Source organism: Lampris incognitus, chromosome 14 (genome assembly GCF_029633865.1).
Source record: "Lampris incognitus isolate fLamInc1 chromosome 14, fLamInc1.hap2, whole genome shotgun sequence".
Classification (NCBI taxonomy): Eukaryota; Metazoa; Chordata; class Actinopteri; order Lampriformes; family Lampridae; genus Lampris; species Lampris incognitus.
Window position 1 is genome coordinate 6,059,864 of NC_079224.1, and position 18,146 is coordinate 6,078,009.

General features: G+C 45.3%; 1 protein-coding gene across 1 annotated transcript in view; it reads left to right on the forward strand.

The window, feature by feature from the left end:
• Nucleotides 1-18,146, forward strand: part of kmt2cb (lysine (K)-specific methyltransferase 2Cb) — a 128,510-nt gene that overhangs the window by 52,232 nt on the left and 58,132 nt on the right. Inside the window, exons 13-20 of the mRNA XM_056292717.1 lie at nt 2,303-2,383; nt 5,882-6,618; nt 8,096-8,218; nt 14,027-14,143; nt 14,420-14,524; nt 16,471-16,575; nt 16,703-16,884; nt 17,905-18,069. Of these exons, the coding sequence (XP_056148692.1) occupies nt 2,303-2,383; nt 5,882-6,618; nt 8,096-8,218; nt 14,027-14,143; nt 14,420-14,524; nt 16,471-16,575; nt 16,703-16,884; nt 17,905-18,069 (1,615 nt within the window). The remainder of the gene's footprint in view (nt 1-2,302; nt 2,384-5,881; nt 6,619-8,095; nt 8,219-14,026; nt 14,144-14,419; nt 14,525-16,470; nt 16,576-16,702; nt 16,885-17,904; nt 18,070-18,146) is intronic.

Here is an 18,146-nt window from a genome sequence, read left to right on the forward strand (position 1 = left end):
CATTTCGTAGCCCTCTCCCGCAATGAACCCTCAGAATACCTATATAACGTCTCCACGGCATGGGCAGCAGAGCTTCCTCGCCTCACAGCCATGCCTGCTGCGTGAACTGTGTGACCCTGCTGCTGGTTATTGTGAAGCTCAGCCCTGTAACTTCATTGTGTTCTATGGGAATCTAGCTTCTAGCAGTGGAGCACAGGAGCAGGGAAATAAGTTGGGCTGGGGATCCCGAGGGGCGATACCCTGCCCTCTCACTGTCAAGACCTCAGACGCTACAGGCAGAAGAGAATGGTGTGTGCCTGCCTCAGAGCTAGACTGGTTCACTTGTGACTGCACACAGCAGCCCACGTGTACACACATGCTCACCGTATGTTTTGCTCACATTTCTGTAGCTTGGTTGTGAGACCTTGTAATGATCGTTGGGTGCGTTCACTCATTTTTTGCAGTGGTTGTAAATAATTGGGGAGCACTGGTCCACAACCCCTGAACTGCGTATTGATTTCAAAGAAGCTGTGGGAGGAACACTGAGTACCTCAGAATAAGACTGAGCTGAGTCCACCTGTCTTGCCAATATGCCAGTTGTGATTTTGCCCGTCCTTTCTCCTTCAGTGTAAGGTGATATTTTGACTGGACTCTTGTTGACTCAAGACTGTGCTAAGAAAGGCTTCCTAGTAACATGCCAGGGCTGAAGACCTTCTTTGCTGAGCACAAGATTTCTGTTTTTCATGTCAATCAGTGTTTTTCATGTCAATCAGTGTGGTTGGCCGTGGTAAATAAAGGTTTAATCCATACATTCCATATTTTCAAGAGTGATTTTGAGACTGATAATTGTATCAATTTGTTGATAGGAGGAAGGTGCTGATAAATATTTTGGTTGGATTTGGAATAATAAATGCTTTTGCTTATTACTTCCCATCATAGACATAATATTGTGGCCTGTCCTCTGTGAGATCATGACGCTGCCAACGACTGCCTACTCATGTAATATAATTACAGTCATTAACCAGAGCTGTCATCACCTCCCAGGATCCTCCTCTGTCGAGAGCTTAACAGCGGGCTTATCATGACTCAACTGACAGACCCTGTTAGATCCATCCCGAGAGCACAAATAAGATCTGACTTTAGGCCTTAGCTGCATTTATCACTTCCCTTTAATCCCCGTTTGTCTTTACCATAGCCTCGTTCCATGTGGAAGATGTAGTACAACTTCCATGTGAATGAGAACGTGTGTTCAGCTTTGTCAATAGCTGAAGGCTGGAAGTGGTTGGAGACCCATCTCCTAATAGACTTTCTGGCATCAGTACCGGATGCGCACCTGCAAGCTGCACAGTCACGAGCCCAGAGCACACAGACCCTGGGATGTTGGTTGTCATGGTTACTCTCTTCCCTGGCAGAGATGCTTAGCAGGTGCATGTGTGTGTCAGGATCAGAGTGACATGGGAACTCGTGGATTGAAATGGTGGGTGCCTCGTTAAGAGAAGGCTGTCTGTACTGTCAGAGGCTGTCTGGCAGAATAGTGGCTCAACACCAGGGATGCCTGATAGCCAGGAATGACTAGTTCTATTCATACCAGAGTAGCGCAATGCATAGATGGCTTTGATTCAGCACCAAATGGGGGGAGAGGTACTAAAAAAAGGGCATTAGATTAAAACCAAAACATAGTCTATGACATAGGCTTGGCTGGCCTAGTTGTTATGCAAGGGGACTGCTTCCGCTTCTTAAAGCCACTCCTTTCTAGTGACAGCTCCAAGTCATTTGCTTATTTCAAACTCTATAACACCTCCTCAAAGCAGATGACTAAAACGAATGTTTAATCTGGTAAATGGCCGTAATGGGCAGGATTGTTGGTCTATGCTAATATAGAATAATGATATCTCCCTTCCACTGTAGGGTTTAAATGATGGTCGGTGATCTTTGACATAAGCAATTTGAGATGTTCTAAAATATAATGACTCCCTAATGGGTTAGCGACTACATGCACAGTTGCCAGTGGACCTCCATCAGAGGTTTTATAAGGAGATTATAATGGCAAATTTGCCAGGACTTTGGGTTTAAAACAAAACTTAGCCATGTTTCTTTTGCCAGTTCATATGAACTGCTAAATGTTAAAGAATTAATGTAAGCCATGTAATCGTTCCTCAGCCAGTGTGACTGAAAGGCATTTAGTTTTTACATCTCCCCATTTTCCCTGTCCTCCTATTTTTACTGGTACTCTACTATTACTTTACCCTCTGCTTGGTCTTTATATTGAATATTAAAATGTCCATATTAAATAGATAATCAAGTATTTGTATTTCTCTTTCAGAAGTAGCTGTGGGACCTGACATTGTTGAGCAGCAGGTTACTGAACCATCTGTCAACAAAAGCTTGGCAGAATTCAAACCAGGTTTGTCTCCAGAGCTTACCATTTCAGTCCTTAACCAACACTGGGCAACGGCATTTAGTCTACATAAAATGAGTTTACATGAATTTGGCAACATAAATGGCATTTGCCTCAATATATGTTGAATTACCACTTGCATTTAAAAATACATAGTGCCACGGTATTCCATTACAGTTGATAAACATGCTGTGGGTCAAGTATTTGGTATCGTAGGTTGCAAGGGTCAAAAATACAGATATCCCTACTAAAGGTATTGGCTATGGGGAAACCTATGCAAAACGTATGAAACCAGCTTTAAAGGGCAGATCTACTAACATTTTGCACAAGTGCAAACCTCTTCCATTGGTAAAGATCTGCTTTCAAGATTTGCTTTAAGGTCTATTCCCATTCCTTTACTGACTATTGACACATGGCACGTAATGGGCTGATGTCGATGGATGATGGTATCATACATGTACAGCAATGTCTGACGCCTTCGGCAGTGATGCAAAGCCATCAGGGATGTTTACATGGCATCATTTGTGGTCCTAACTGGATGCGGAACAGGAGCACAGCTTGACGGTACTTTGAATGGTGACTTTAGCTTGGCTTAAGTGCTGGATGTCTGTCAAGAACATTAGCAGCTCTACATCTTCTCCGAAGTTGATCGTTAATTCTTTATACTTTTTGCCTACAAGTCTAGTGTTAACAATTTCTCTTATCCAGCTATTTCACATACAGCTGCAAAATACTAAAAATATGATTGTAGTTTCAAACTATTTTCTCCGTAATGCACATATGTTGTCTTACACCATAGAAGAAGACAGATATGTCTTCTCCCACCATAGAAGAAGACAGATACGTCTTCTCCCACCATAGAAGAAGACAGATGTGCATATTACAGAAAAATGTTCAAAACTATAATGTAATGTTTAGGATTTTGCAGCCATAAGTTAAGATATGATGGGTTAGGTGCATTTAAGTGATGTTCAGCTTTAGTACCTGTGTGGTTAGCCCCTCTTTCTGTTCCATGAGAGGGGGTACCAAGTTGGGTTTTTACTCTCTACATTCACTTATTGTATGGTGAACCAGCACAGGTCTCAAAATCACACTCCTTCCTTGCAAATGAACAAACGTGAACAAAACAGACTGCCAAAATGTAAAATAATAAATAAATAAATAAAAATAGCAATGATCTCACAAACGTACTTTAAAAAAATGAAATGAAAAAGTATCTTTACTAATAATTGTAAAGGGACGAAGAAGTGTGAGACAGAATGTTGACAAAGCAGATTTCGCCTATATATTAAGTATGAGTCTCCCACTTTTTTTCACCTACTTGGTTATTGGTCAACATACTGTTGAGTTAATCCCAGTTTCCTCTGGGATTTCGGTGTAACTCGTCATTCTAAATAGTGTTTAAGTACAACAAAGGCAAAACATTGTAATAATGCCGGTATTACATAGGCTAACTGGGCTATCCCACTGACTGATGGGATCAGATATCAGACTAAATTATATTATTAATCAGTTCTGTCTGGATACTTTGCTTCAAAAGAAGTGATAAAAAAGACTGCTAGATTTTGTGTTCTATCAAGCGATAATTGTTTTAATCTAATTTTACATCACCTGGTTCCGTTTACATTGCAGCCATTGCGATTTGACCACTCCACTTGTCTAAAGTGATGTCAATTCTGAAATGACGCATTGTTAAGCCCTAAACACAAGCAACCTACCACAACCACCACTCAGCAGAGTTTGCTGAGCTGCCCCCGTTGCTGTCTGGCAGCTGGGCTTCATGTCAACCCACTATTAGTGATATATGTTGCTAATCCAGAAATCATTCCCTCTGATGGCATAATTAGCCTGAAAGATTGAAAATTGACAGAATTTTTCTTTAATAATTAGGGTTTGCTATCAACAACTGATTCCAACTTAGAACTGGTTCCAAATTTCCATGAACCTGGTATTTACGAAGAAACACAAGTTCAGTAATCAGGAACACTTTATCAGTCCTTTCATTTCATGTACAGAAGTACATGAAATGAAACCAAATGTAATTTCCCCAGCCCACGGCAGTGCAACACAGGCAAAAACACACATCCAAGAACTTCAAGAACACACACATCCAAACTAACACATATATCCAAACTAAACAAACAAACCACAAAAAAAAACTGTCCAAGGGAACAAACGCCAGCCAAGATGACTGTCGGAACTGCTGGTCTGCATGGACTAGCAGTTAGCTTAGCCTGCTCCGCGTCCTGTCAGACTACCCTCGGTGCTTCCTCCTCGGGCGCAGCTCCAGGCAGGGCTGTGGTCCTTGGGCCCACCGAAGGCAGGACACCAGGCTCCCCCAGCCAATCCAACGCCAGCTGTCCCAGCCAGACACCCTCGACACACCTCCTCGCACTATACACGACAACACCAAAAACACCACAGTCAACGCCAGGCGAGTCCGCCGCCAGACCGCCCTTGTTGTTATCAGAACTGCCAGTCTGCCTGGGCTAGCAGTTAGTTTAGCCTGCCCCGCTTCCGTGTCCTGTCAGACCAAACCAAAACAAACCAAACCAGCTTATCAAATTCCGAAAGCGTATTTTCAGTAGTGTTGATAAAACTTGTCAAAAACGTAAAATGTTGGGCATTGAAAGTGTTGAATTGAACTGCCAGGATCTGCTGCACTAACATTTGAATCACTGGTCAGTGTGTCTGCATGGCATGTACACTGTTTTTTATATGGTGGACAGGAGCACATTTTCCAGGTGTGGAAAGCTGAAGTACAGCAAATTATGATTGTTGCATTAAGGTGCTATTATGCAAAAGACAAAGCCCCTCCAATATGACAAAGCAACTTCAACATCAATTTGACATTTTTGATATGTCTTCCAGTCATCATAATACCCCAGATTCAGCCAGCGCAGGTACTGTTAACCTTGCACTCAGCTACAACATACAAACGGTTGATTTTTAAGTGGAAGATAAGGATAATATTTTAGAGTTGCCTCCACCTCAGTATTATTGTTATGTTGCAAGAACGAGAAATATGCCATGACAAGAAGTGCAAACTTACATACTGGAACTGTGCGCAGATACGTGCACTAAAGGAACTCTGTTGCGCTGAGTAATTCTGTTGCACCACATTAGATGTTTCCATGTGTTGCAGGCTGTAGCATAACCTACCTTGTAAAAGTTTATTTCCTTCAGTTCGGTTTACAATTTTCCTGTGAGCTCGCACTCACCCACCAATGAAATATCAACACATGGTCCCACCTGTAACGTTGACACTGATGAGGAGAGAAATATTCTAAAAGTATTCTTCTTAAAATGTTTGAAGTAGCTGTAATTTGAATACTGGTGTTTTCAAAACATAACGTTGGCTGAATACAGGTGCTTAATTGCTGTATTGTGAAGAAGTGCTCTAGATAACTTTAAACCTTGCTGTTACTGATGTTCTTTGTTCAGTCACAGAAGGTTAACATGTCCACCTGTGCTAATGATAGCCCTCTCTCTTTTCTTTTGCAGAATTAAAACCAGCAGTTAGGACTCTTGTGACCCAGCTTACATCTGTAGAGAGTCCTGCATCTCCAGGGTTTACCAACCTGGAGTCCAGGTCTCTCTCTCCCCAGGTTTCTATGGAGACAGAACACGCACAGGATAACATGTTAACCACCAAGCCAGCAAAAGCAGAGACCTGCCCTGAGAAGGACATGGTCACACCCAGCACAAAGGATATCAAGGCCATCATCTCAACCAAAGAACCAAGTACTGCAGAGATAGCTGTCGCAGATGAACCCATGGAAGTTGCGCCATCCAAGCCTGTGGATATGGATGAAATTGGGGCTGTTTCCCGGGAAACTGCTCCGAAAGAACTTTGCAAGGAGAAGCAAGAGGGCCATGTGCACACAAATCTAACGGAGGCTGTTGATTCCTCAAGATCAAGTGCATTGAAGGAGATGGAAACTACCCCAGAGAGCAAGCCTAATCTCTCACTTCTCAGCCCGTCTTCTGATGAAAAACCTCACAAGGTGTCTTTAGACAGAATCGCTGAGATAGCGGTCTCTCCTACGCACTTTTCCCCTCTGGCCCTGGGGAACTCCCCCCGAGAGCCTCCACAGACCCACACTGTCCTTTCCCTAGGCGACCACAGCAGTATGATGCCCACCACTACCACACTCATACCACTCACTCCTAAAATTGGCATGGGAAAGCCAGCCATCTCCAAGCGGAAATTTTCTCCTGGGAGGCCAAGAGTAAAGCAGGTAGGGACCTGAGCATGACATTGCTGAAGGCCAGGGATGTTTTTCAGGGCTCTGTGGCTGGCTCTGCCTTAAGTCATAAATCCCCACAGGGCCGGCTAATATTTGGTGATCATGCGTAGTATACTCTTACATGAAACATGGATTAGTGTCCTGTTGGCTCTGCTCTAGTAAGGTGGATTAGGTTTTCTGGTGCCAGTGGGTTGTTTTAAGCAGCTTGCAGAGTTCAGGATATACTGCTGCCATAATTCAGTTGTGCTGCAGCCCGCGGTAGACTTGAGTTGGTATAGAATGGCGATTGAAGCTCACTCTCCCGCTCCCCTCCCCCTCAGTATGCATTCAGTTCCACATGAGTTGTCGCAGCGTCACACGGAGCTCAATGGACGAATGAATTATATCCCCCACAGGAACTGTAGGTCTTGTGCGTAAACACCTTTCCCGAAGACTCACCATATACCCCACCTCAACAGCATCAGCCATATCATCAGTCACTATATTTTCTCATTCCTCGTCCATATTGCAAACATGACACGTTGTGCCCTCATACAGCATGAACATTTGCCGATTCACAAATGTGTTCTTTACCGCATGACCTAGTTACACTTATAAACGTACCACTTCCATCAGCTCTGGCAGATCACTCTTGACCTCTTAAAATCTCCTCAGACAGTACCTCTTTATCCTGAAAATATTCTTCATGACTTACGATAGAATATATCACAGACATAGAATTTAGGCTATGTCATACTAATAAAAGGAGTCGAATAACACCCATGGCTATCATATATTATGAATAATGGCACTTAGCGTGGACTAATTTAGCTTGCAAAATACTATATTTTCTCCCCCAGATATATCCTAATGCTTAAATAAACATTGAAAGGCTCAACTAATTTGTTAGATGAGGCCTGGGGGAAAGTATCACAGAAATTTGGAATAGTAGCTCCTTTTTAGTTCATTGTGCTTTTCTGGTAGTCATGTGCTGTCATATCGACACAGTTCCTCATGTTTTGTGATCATGCCAGAGAGACATGCAGTTGCCATGGCAAGAGGTTGCAGGGCCTTTTCCCTGATGCATGTTACGGTGATGGCCTGGCAAACGCTGCTGTGGAAGACTTGTGTGCAACTAACCAGATTCTGCTCTGCATTCTTGACTGCGCAAAGAATCTTACAGTTGTCAACACGCCCCTCCAAAGTCATGTGCATGTAAACAAGCAAGGATTGGCTTTAACCTGTAAAGTAAACCGTTTCCATTATGGTTGGAAATAAGCTCTCTCAACTCACATTCAGATGGGTTTGCTTTGTACAGTTTCCAAACAGCTACTTTAGAAACTCACTGCATCATTCTAACATCTGTCTCTGTATGTTTTGTTCCTTTGCTGGCTTTGTTTTTAAGTTGCTGCATTTTTGTCGCCCTTCCTTCCTCCTTGTCTCTCTCTCACTCTCTCACCCGGCTCCCCCTCCCCCCTCCTTACCTTAGGGTGCATGGAGCCCCCATAGCAGTGTGAGCTCCCCCTCATCCTGGTCACCAGACCAGCCAGAGGGGTGGGACGTCCCAAAGACCAGGCAGCCCTCCGGCAGCCCCGGCTGGAGCATCAGAGTGGTAAATACCGTGGCTCATCAGAGAGGCTAGGGCAGAAGCTGCCTTCACTTACCTCTCTGTTTACCCTAGGCCGAGTGATTTGCACTGCCAAAGTATTCCTAAATATCACTATGATATGTATTGTAGCTTACACTCACAAATACTGCCACCATACTACCAGAAGAGGCGATTCGGAGACCCATGGATTAACAGTAGGGGATCTACTGTCATGGACCCTTCACATGATCAGCGACAAAAACGCTTGGCGCTGGCACTGCTATTCATTATCTATGTGCTGCTGAATCTAGCATCACCACCACCCTCGGCATTCTGCACCCTGGGTGAAGACGCTGGGCGATAACCTGGTGCTGTAATCAAAGTTCAACTATGTTCAACTTTGACCTTGGCGACGCTGACCTCTCCGACGCAACCAATCACAGCACATTTTAATATCATAGCCGCGAAATTAAAAAAACAATGGAGGAGGAACTTGTTCTGTGTGTGCCAGGGTATCTCGAATTACATAGCATGGTGCTTAAGTCATACCCCAATCTGGACTAAAGTTCATGGCATGGAATGATAAGTTTACAGGTGGGACTACCAGGTTGGTTTGGTTGACCGTTTTAAATAATTACATTTTTGTATGGGGTGTCTGAGTAGCGTGGCGGTCTGTTCCGTTGCCCACCAACACAGGGATCGCCAGTTCGAATCCCCGTGTTACCTCTGGCTTCGTCAAGCGTCCCTACAGACACAATTGGCCGTGTCTGCGGGTGGGAAGCCAGATTTGGGTATGTGTCCTGGTCGCTGCACTAGCGCCTTCTCTGGTCGGCCGGTACGCCTGTTCAGGGGGGAGGGGGAACTGGGGGGAATAGCGTGATCCTCCAAAGCGCTACATCCCCCTGGTGAAACTCCTCACTGTCAGGTGAAAAGAAGCGGCTGGCGACTCCACATGTATCGGAGGAGACGTGGTAGTCTGCAGCCCTCCCCGGATCGGCAGAGGGGGGGTGGAGCAGCGACCGGGACGGCTCGGAAGAGTGGGGTAATTGGCCGAGTACAATGGGGGGGGGGTCCATAAAAAAGATTACATTTTTGTATGCAGCCAGTCTGTCTTCATGTCTGTGCTGATTGGCAGTGTGGTTTGCTTTGGCCACTGGCTAGTGCGGGCTGCAGTCTGAACTTGAACTAGGTCCACAGTGTGAATGTAATGACCACCACCGCTGCTGGTGCTGATCATGTGAAGGGGTCACACCCAGCATGGCATTGGTGCTGACACTTTGCGTGGATCATGTGAAAGCCGTTTAAGGGGTAATGATGGACACCTAATTGGTCAGTAAATTTAGAAAACCATGGTCATGTTGTAGATTTGAGGAAGAACGGGGATGAAGCTATGTGTGATACTGCGACCCCCCCCCCCCCCGGTACTCACAATTGACTAATCATTAACACTAGTATACGACGTGTCCTGTGTATGGACTTGCTTACAGCCAGTTACTGTTGTTACTTGCAGCTGTGGTGGCTGGAGGTGTTTTATTTAGCCTAAGTGTTTGTCAGCACTTGACTCATGACCCCCCCCCCCCCCGGTGTGTGGAGGGTTAAACATTTGGAGTGTACAAGAACATTGCAGTATGCACGGCAATCAGTTGCTATGGTGACACTGTCGTCACACTCAGCAGCGCTATGCGAGGGTTAATTGGTGTGCTGTGGCGGGGGTCCAGCCCAGGTTGAACTGCTTCATACTGTGTGTCAATCATAAGTAGAAGAAAGGGGTGGAAGGAGGCGGGATCTTGGACAGGGGCCAAATGTGGGGTAAACTGAAAGGGATTTGGGGGCATGGGGGCTCTTGGAAGTAAACTTCAGTTTGACAGTCAGGATTAGGCCACAGCCTGTCACCGGAAATATGCCGACTACACAGCGTAACTCGTGTTGCAGGAATGACAACCTCAGAGGCCTTTTACCAACAATTCGGACTTTGCTGTAACATCTAAAGCGCTATCAGTTTGATAGCTTACAACTTATGGTAATTAACAAGATGGATCACAAAGGCAGTTGATAGAATCAGTTTTGTTTTCTCCCAGTTGGGCATCAGGATGCCTTTTCAGATAATGATGCCTAAAGTTGGAAATACTTGAAACTGCTGGAGTTGACTGTGTAGGTTAATTTGATTTTGAAAGCTTTGTGAGTGGCAACAGTTAGCTTTTTTTTCCCCTCTCCAGACATTCAAGTGTTGACCAAATCACTCTCTTATGGTGCAGGCAAGCCTACATACACACCGCCACAGGGGCTCTGGTATTGTCTTCCTTGAAGTAGATGAATTGTGCATCTCCTGTTGTACGCTGTTGTCCTGCTTAAAGCTGCAGTCTTGGAGGAGTTGTTCTTTAACTCTCTGACGGCTGTACATCTCTCACTAAGTCACCAACGCTATTATGTCAGCACCCTCCCCACCGCCACACATAGCATGTCTGAACCCGAGTTTCTGGTGTTTTATCTGCTAACATCTGAATGTAAATTTTTTTTTTTTTTTTTAGTTAGCCACAACAATTTTGCCTCTCCTTTGACCTTGCCGGTACCTGCGTCATGCTTCCTCGTTTGACCACCATGTTGAATACGTAAAATATGAAGCGCTGAAACATTTTGCAAGGGAAAGTCATACCAGTGATAACCGTTTAAAATCAGCAACTGCAAAAGCATTCATGAATCAGATATGTGTGAATCAGCTGTTGTATTAAATATACCAGCAGAGGAAAGTTTCAAAAAGGACTTTTTTTTTTGTATAAATGTTTAAAATTGTAGAAATTATTATTCTCAGAACTCCACAGTGGATCCCTGGACAAGCCCTGTGGCAAACTTTCTTTAAATTAAGCTGTCTTCATTATTATTATGAGGATGCTCATCCTCATACTTGTGGATGTAACTTCATGTGTACAACTTGAAACTTTTCACCCGTTTGCTGGTAGGTGCAGGTGAAAGTTTGTCGACAATTCTGTGAATGTTGTTGACATTTATCCATGGTAAATTTTGCAGGCATCATGAAAAATATGCCATTATCAACAGCACGCGCCAACAAACAGGAAACTGGTATGACCGCTGCAGTAGAAACCGGAAGTCAGTGGACTACAGTTATGTACAGAGTGGATTAAGGTCATTTGTGTGATTCGTGTAGATTCGATGAGTTTTTTAAATGGCGGGGGGGGGGGGGGTCTGAGTCTACGAGGACAGAGTCACAGGGAATGAAATGAGAGCCACGTCTTCTGAGTTGTCAAAAATGCTCCTAGCTTGGCATATGCAATGCAGTGCCGTCTGTAGGAGGTCAGTTTTTGGCTGCCCGCATCCCTCAAGGTACAGCAGCATAGGATAACCTTCATTGACTTATGATGTGCCGAGCTTGGGACTGTTAATTAGCCTGATAAGGTTGAGTAGTTTTTATTTAGCGAACACGAGCCGTCTCAATTTGGATGTGATGTTATTTCCATGGAGTCTGTTGTTAGTCTAGCGTTAGCTAGCACACTTTCTATTCCAAATTCCATTTGTCTAACATTACTGATGTGAGGGCTCTGGGGCTACTCGTGTAACGTTGCCAACATTACCATTTGATTTGGTTTTTTTAATATTTTTTATTTTATTTTTTTTTCTTTTGGATTCCCCCCTTTTTCACCCCAACTGTACCCATTCAATTACCCCACTCTTCCGAGCCGTCCTGGTCGCTGCTCCACCCCCTCTGCCAATCCAGAGGGGGCTGCAGACTACCACGTTTCCTCCGATACATGTGGAGTCACCAGCCGCTTCTTTCACCTGACTGAGGAGTTTCACCAGGGGGATGTAGTGCATAGGTGGATCACGCTGGCCCCCCCCCCCAACAGACGCCCCAACCAACCAGAGAAGGCGCTAGTGCTAACTAAGCGTTAAAGTTTGCCCCTGATGGTTCCACTTTCTTCATACTAAGATTTTAACAAGGCAAAGACTGTCATACCCATGACGTAGTTAAACTAAGACTGTCAACAACCACGATGTAGTTAAACCAAGACTTTCATATACCCACAACATAGTTAAACTAAGACTGTCATAACCCTGATGTAGTTAAACTAAGACTGTCGTACCCATGACGTAGTTAAACTAAAACTGTCATACCCACGATGTAGTTAAGCTAATGCTGTCATAACCACGACGTAGTTAAACGAATACTGTCATACCCACGACATAGTTAAACTAATGCTGTCACATCCATGACGTAGATAAAACTAAGACTGTCATAACCACGATGTAGTTAAACTAAGACTGTCACATCCACGACGTAGTTAAACTAAGACTGTCACATCCACGACGTAGTTAAACTAAGACTGTCATAACCAGCTACCCACACACACACACACACACACACACAAACGAGACAGTTTGTTTATATAGCAATGTCACAGTGACAAAATGGCGTGAGTAAATGTAAGGTGGGGGCAACGTTTGTGATAATTTACTCAGCTTTAACTACTGGGTGTGAATCTAATGTTCATTAGCTGGTTTCATCTCAGAATGAGAGAATTAGGCAGGGCGAGGGGCTGCTGGGAAAGCAGACCGAGGCAGGTATGACATGCAGCTGGAGCTGGTTGAAGCTCGAGGCAGCTGTGGCATTACGGGTGCAGCACACACATTTCCATTGTCGGATTCCTTTCAGGAGCTTGACACAGCAGGACATGCTAAGTGCATTCTCTGTGTTGAAGCTATCTGCTGCGGTAGTAAGGGCCTACATGCCCTTATGGCTCACTGTCAAACACAGTGCCCTTAACTCATGTTCTTCTTGCATTACTTTTTTTTTCCCCAATCCCCCCCCCCTTTTCCCCCAATTGTATCTGGCCAGTTTACCCCACTCTTCCGAGCCGTCCCGGTCTCTGCTCCACCCCCTCTGCTGATCCAGGGAGGGCTGGAGACTACCACATGCCTCCTCCAATACATGTGGAGTCACCAGCCACTTCTTTTTACATGACAGTGAGGAGTTTCACCAGGGGGACGTAGCACGTGGGAGGATCACGCTACTCACCCCAGCCCCCCCCCCCGAACAGGTACCCCAATCGATCAGAGGAGGCGCTAGTGCGGCAACCAATACACATAGCCACATCCGGCTTCCCACCCACATACATGACCAATTGTGTCTGTATAGACACCCGACCAAGCAGGAGGTAACACGGGGATTTGATCCAGCAATCCCCGTGTTGGTAGGCAACGGAATAGACCACTATGCCACCCGGACGCCAACCCCCTTACATTACTTTTGTAGTAGTAAGATAACTTTAATTCTAGGATGAAATTTACCTATATACTCATGTTACAATCGACTGTAAATCCACATCGTAAAGCTGATATTTTAAAAAATGTTCTTCCTGGGGGAGCTGCTGAATATGGAGCTGCCAGGGAAGAGGAAAAGAGGAAGGCCAAAGGAGGTTTATGGATGTGGTGAGGGAGGACATGCAGGTGGCTGGTGTGACAGAGGAAGATGCAGAGGACAGGAAGAGATGGAAACAGATGAGCTGCTGTGGCGACCCCTAACGGGAGCAGCCAAAAGTAGTAGTAGTAGTGTTTCCTAGAGGGGGCTATGCCCTGGACCCCCTGAGGGGTTTGCATCTTTGTCACCTTTTTCCCTCCTGATGAGTTTGCACCCCTGGTATAAGCGTTTGCAAGAACTGGATAGAATGGGGTGTAAGCTTGCTCTGGTCATGTGCAGTCGTGCAGTGGAAAGAGCTAGGTATCATATGTGCCCCTGCAGTATCTACGTACTGCCAGTGTACATGAGGTGCATAATGTGTGTAATGTGCTGTGCTTTCTTATTTTCCCAAACATCCGCAGGGCCGTGGATCAGGCTTCCCAGGCAGGAGGAGGCCCAGAGGGGCAGGACTATCAGGTAGAGGGGGGCGTGGAAGAGCCAGAGGCAAGAATGGGGCTTGTCCTGCCATCAACCCTGGGGTATGTGTCACTGACTGAATCACACCTTTACACGCCTTCACCAAATACCAAATGAACTGATATGCAAAGCTGTGTTTGTTTTGTTTTTTTCCTCCACCTCCAGCTAAAGTGCATTGCATTTTAATGTATAAAATGTGTGATATGAAATTTGATTTGAGTTTTAACTCTGGGATGTTTATAGAGGTGCATTTCAGCGCAATTTGTTTTGAGAGCTTTGCCTCCATTTGCCCCCACACAAAAACATGGTTGTACATTTTTTATTTTTTCAATGTGCAGATTACTACAATAGAAACACCGTACCCAGTCAAGGAAGAAGAGGAGAACGCCATGCACAACACAGTGGTTATATTCTCCAGCAATGACAGTTTTACACTGGAACAGGTGAATACTTTTTTTCTTTTTTTTTTTCAAGAAACCCTCTCACAGTTATTCCACGTGACCTAGATGATGTGAAATTAAGTCTGTGGTGAAACAGCAGTCCCATAGGAAATTATTGATTCCATTGGAAACTAGCCTCTCAGGTTGATGTCTAATGGACCCTGTGACGAGCCGTTGACAGTATTTTTTAAGGCTTTAGAGGCGACTGTAGCCAGAAGGTGAGTGATTGGGTTTGTTAGCCGCAGGTTGGTGGTTCAAATTTGAGGATTGTGGGGGAAGTGAAGGAAGTGAGAGGGTTTCTTCCCTCCAACTCAGAAAATACAGTTCAAAGGACGTCCGAGTAGCATAGCGGTCTATTCCGTTGCCTATCAACACGGGGATCACTGGTTCGAATCCCTGTGTTACCTTCGACTTGGGCGGGCATCCCCACAGACACAACTGGCCGTGTGTGTGGTTGGAAGCTGGATGTGGCTATGTGTCCTGGTCGCTGCACTAGCACCTCCTCTGGTTGGTCGGGGCACCTGTTCGGGGGGGAGGGGAACCGGAGGGAAATAGCGTGATCCTCCCACGCGCTATGTCCCCCTGGTGAAACTCCTCACTGTCAGGTGAAAAGAAGCAGCTGGTGACTCCACATGTATGGGAGGAGACATGTGGTAGTCTACAGCCCTCCCCGGATCAGCAGAGGGGCCGGAGCAGCGACCGGGAGGGCTCGGAAGAGTGGGGTAAACTGGCCGGACACAACTGGGGAGAAAAAGGGGGGGAAAAGCCACAAAAAAAAGTACAGTTCAGGTACACTTGAGGAAGGCACTTAACATTAATTTGCTCCAATGGAGTCAGTCATCGTCCTTCAGTAAAACAATTTGCCTTCAGTGGTCAGTTACAGGGTATGACTACATATAAAAATAAATCCAGTGTTCTGCTAAAAGAGTAGGCATGCTCAACCAATCATCCTCGGATGAATACAATTTAGAAAAGGCTTATATGTGGGCAGTATATGTGTGTGTGGGTGGGAAGCTGGATGTGGCTATGTGTCCTGGTCGCTGCACAAGCACATCCTTTGGTTGGTCGGGGCACCTGTTCGGGGGGGAGGGGAACCGGAGGGAAATAACGTGATCCTCCCACGCGCTACGTCCCCCTGGTGAAACTCCTCACTGTCAGGTGAAAAGAAGCAGCTGGTGACTCTACATGTATCGGAGGAGACATGGGGTAGTCTACAGCCCTCCCCGGATCAGCAGAGGGGGTGGAGCAGCAACCGGGACAGCTAGGAAGAGTGGGGTAAACTGGCCGGACACAACTGGGGAGAAAAAAGGGGGGAAAAGCCACACACAAAAGTATAGTTCAGGTACACTTGAGGAAGGCACTTAACATTAATTTGCTCCAATGGAGTCAGTCATCGTCCTTCAGTAAAACAATTTGCCTTCAGTGGTCAGTTACAGGGTATGACTACATATGAAAATAAATCCAGTGTTCTGCTAAAAGAGTAGGCATGCTCAACCAATCATCCTCGGATGAATACAATTTAGAAAAGGCTTATATGGGGGCAGTATTGATTTTCACAAGGTGTGTCATATGTCTGTCATCTGCAAAGTACCAGATTTAGACAAGGATTTTTTTTTCTCCATGGGTGCAGGTTGCTAGCATCCACTTTGCAAATGTATTGTTCTTAGTAGCACTGACGGCATTAAAGTATGGATAGAACCTATTGCAAAGTTAACACAATTAGTTCCTGACGAGCCAAAAATTACAACGGCGATTAAATCTTACTTCCTGTGAAATTTAACATTTGCCCACTTGTGTTGCGGTGTATCCATTTGGAAAAATTCCCTTTCAGAATAAGTGGAATGGAACGAAACTGGGCTGTGCTGGGGTGGCTTTAGAGTTTCTGAGTGGTTCAAGGTGAACAATCTTAAATGAGACTTGATATCTGAGGGTGACCTACTTCCTTTCAGGACATGTGTGTGGTGTGTGGGAGCTTTGGTCTGGGGGCAGAAGGTCGCCTTCTGGCCTGTGCTCAGTGCGGCCAGTGCTACCATCCCTTCTGTGTTGGTATAAAGGTAAGTAACAGGGTGCACAAACCAAAAATAGACATAAATACTGCAACAGTACAAAAATACTATCATGTGCACAGTCAGTATTGCACACAGACTCTCACTACATTGCACTTGTAAATAATATCCCCAGATCACCAAGGTGGTGCTGAGTAAAGGCTGGCGCTGTCTGGAGTGTACGGTGTGTGAGGCCTGTGGCCAGGCCACAGACCCTGGTCGTTTGCTGCTGTGTGATGACTGTGACATCAGCTACCACACCTACTGCCTGGACCCTCCTTTGCAGAACGTACCCAAGGACAGCTGGAAGTGCAAATGGTAAGCAGCTGACTATTTTTTCCCCCCTCAAATCCTGTTTCTAGAGAATTCTGGGCAAAAAGCTTTTAAATTGCTTTAAACTAAAACACGCTCAGTTTTTGAGCGGCGCGCTGGAGCTGTTGGGGTCAGAGGGGCCGCCAGCTTCACACATAGTTCTTAAGTTCTCTACAGTTTTTCAGGCAAAGTTTTTGGTGTCGTGATTGTTTTTAAGAAAAGCACACCTCTCTATATTTGGACTGCCCTCTTAACTCTCCGTTGATAACGCATCATACCTTTCACCCAATGCTTCTACAACGTGTTTATAATAAGCGTAATTTTTTTTAAAAGAATAAATTAAAGACATTTTTGTCAGTCTGCCTTCCTTATAGCCGCTCAATAGGTGAATGCATCTCACCCACCATAGTTGAAAAATTATGTCGTTTAGTTGTGCTGAGGCAGACAAGGTCATTGTCTTTTGTTACATTGAACTTAATACATAAAATAAATATTACAGTGGCACTGATGGAGCTGGAGGTGGCAGAGTTGAAGATAAGATTTTCATTGGGAGTGATGAAGAGGGACAGGATTAGGAACAAGTATATTAGAGGGACAGCTCAGGTTGGATGGTTTGGAGACAAAGCAAGAGAGAGATGATTAAGATGGTTTGGACATGTGTGGAGGAGAGATGCTGGGTATATTGGGACAAGGATGCTGACTATGGAGCTGCAGGGAAGAGGAAAAGAGGAAGACCATAGAGGAGGTTTATGGATGTGGTGAGAGAGGACATGCAGGTGGCTGGTGTGACAGAGGAAGATGCAGAGGACAGGAAGAGATGGAAATGGATGATCCGCCTTGGTGACCCCTAACGGGGGCAGCTGACAGTAGTAGAGCCACCACAAAATAATTGATTTCTTCATCACCAAGAGAACATTTTCTCCTCATCTGGAGTAGGCAGGGTGTGACATAGTGAGTCTTCATGAACCTCTAAAGTGATGTGCGCTCTCTGAGGTGTATGACCTTTGTCCATTGTGCCTCCTGTAGGTGTGTGTCCTGTACTCAGTGTGGGGCCACCTCCCCAGGCCTGAGGTGTGAGTGGCAGAATAATTACACCCAATGTGGCCCCTGTGCTAGCCTGGCAACTTGCCCCATCTGCCTACTTGACTACAGTGAAGGCATGATCATCATGCAGTGCCGTCAGTGCGACAGGTGAGCGCCGCTTTTAACTTGGCTGCATGTTTACTGGAAATGTTCAGCAGGCCCCGCCGCCCAGTGTTTTGTTTTGT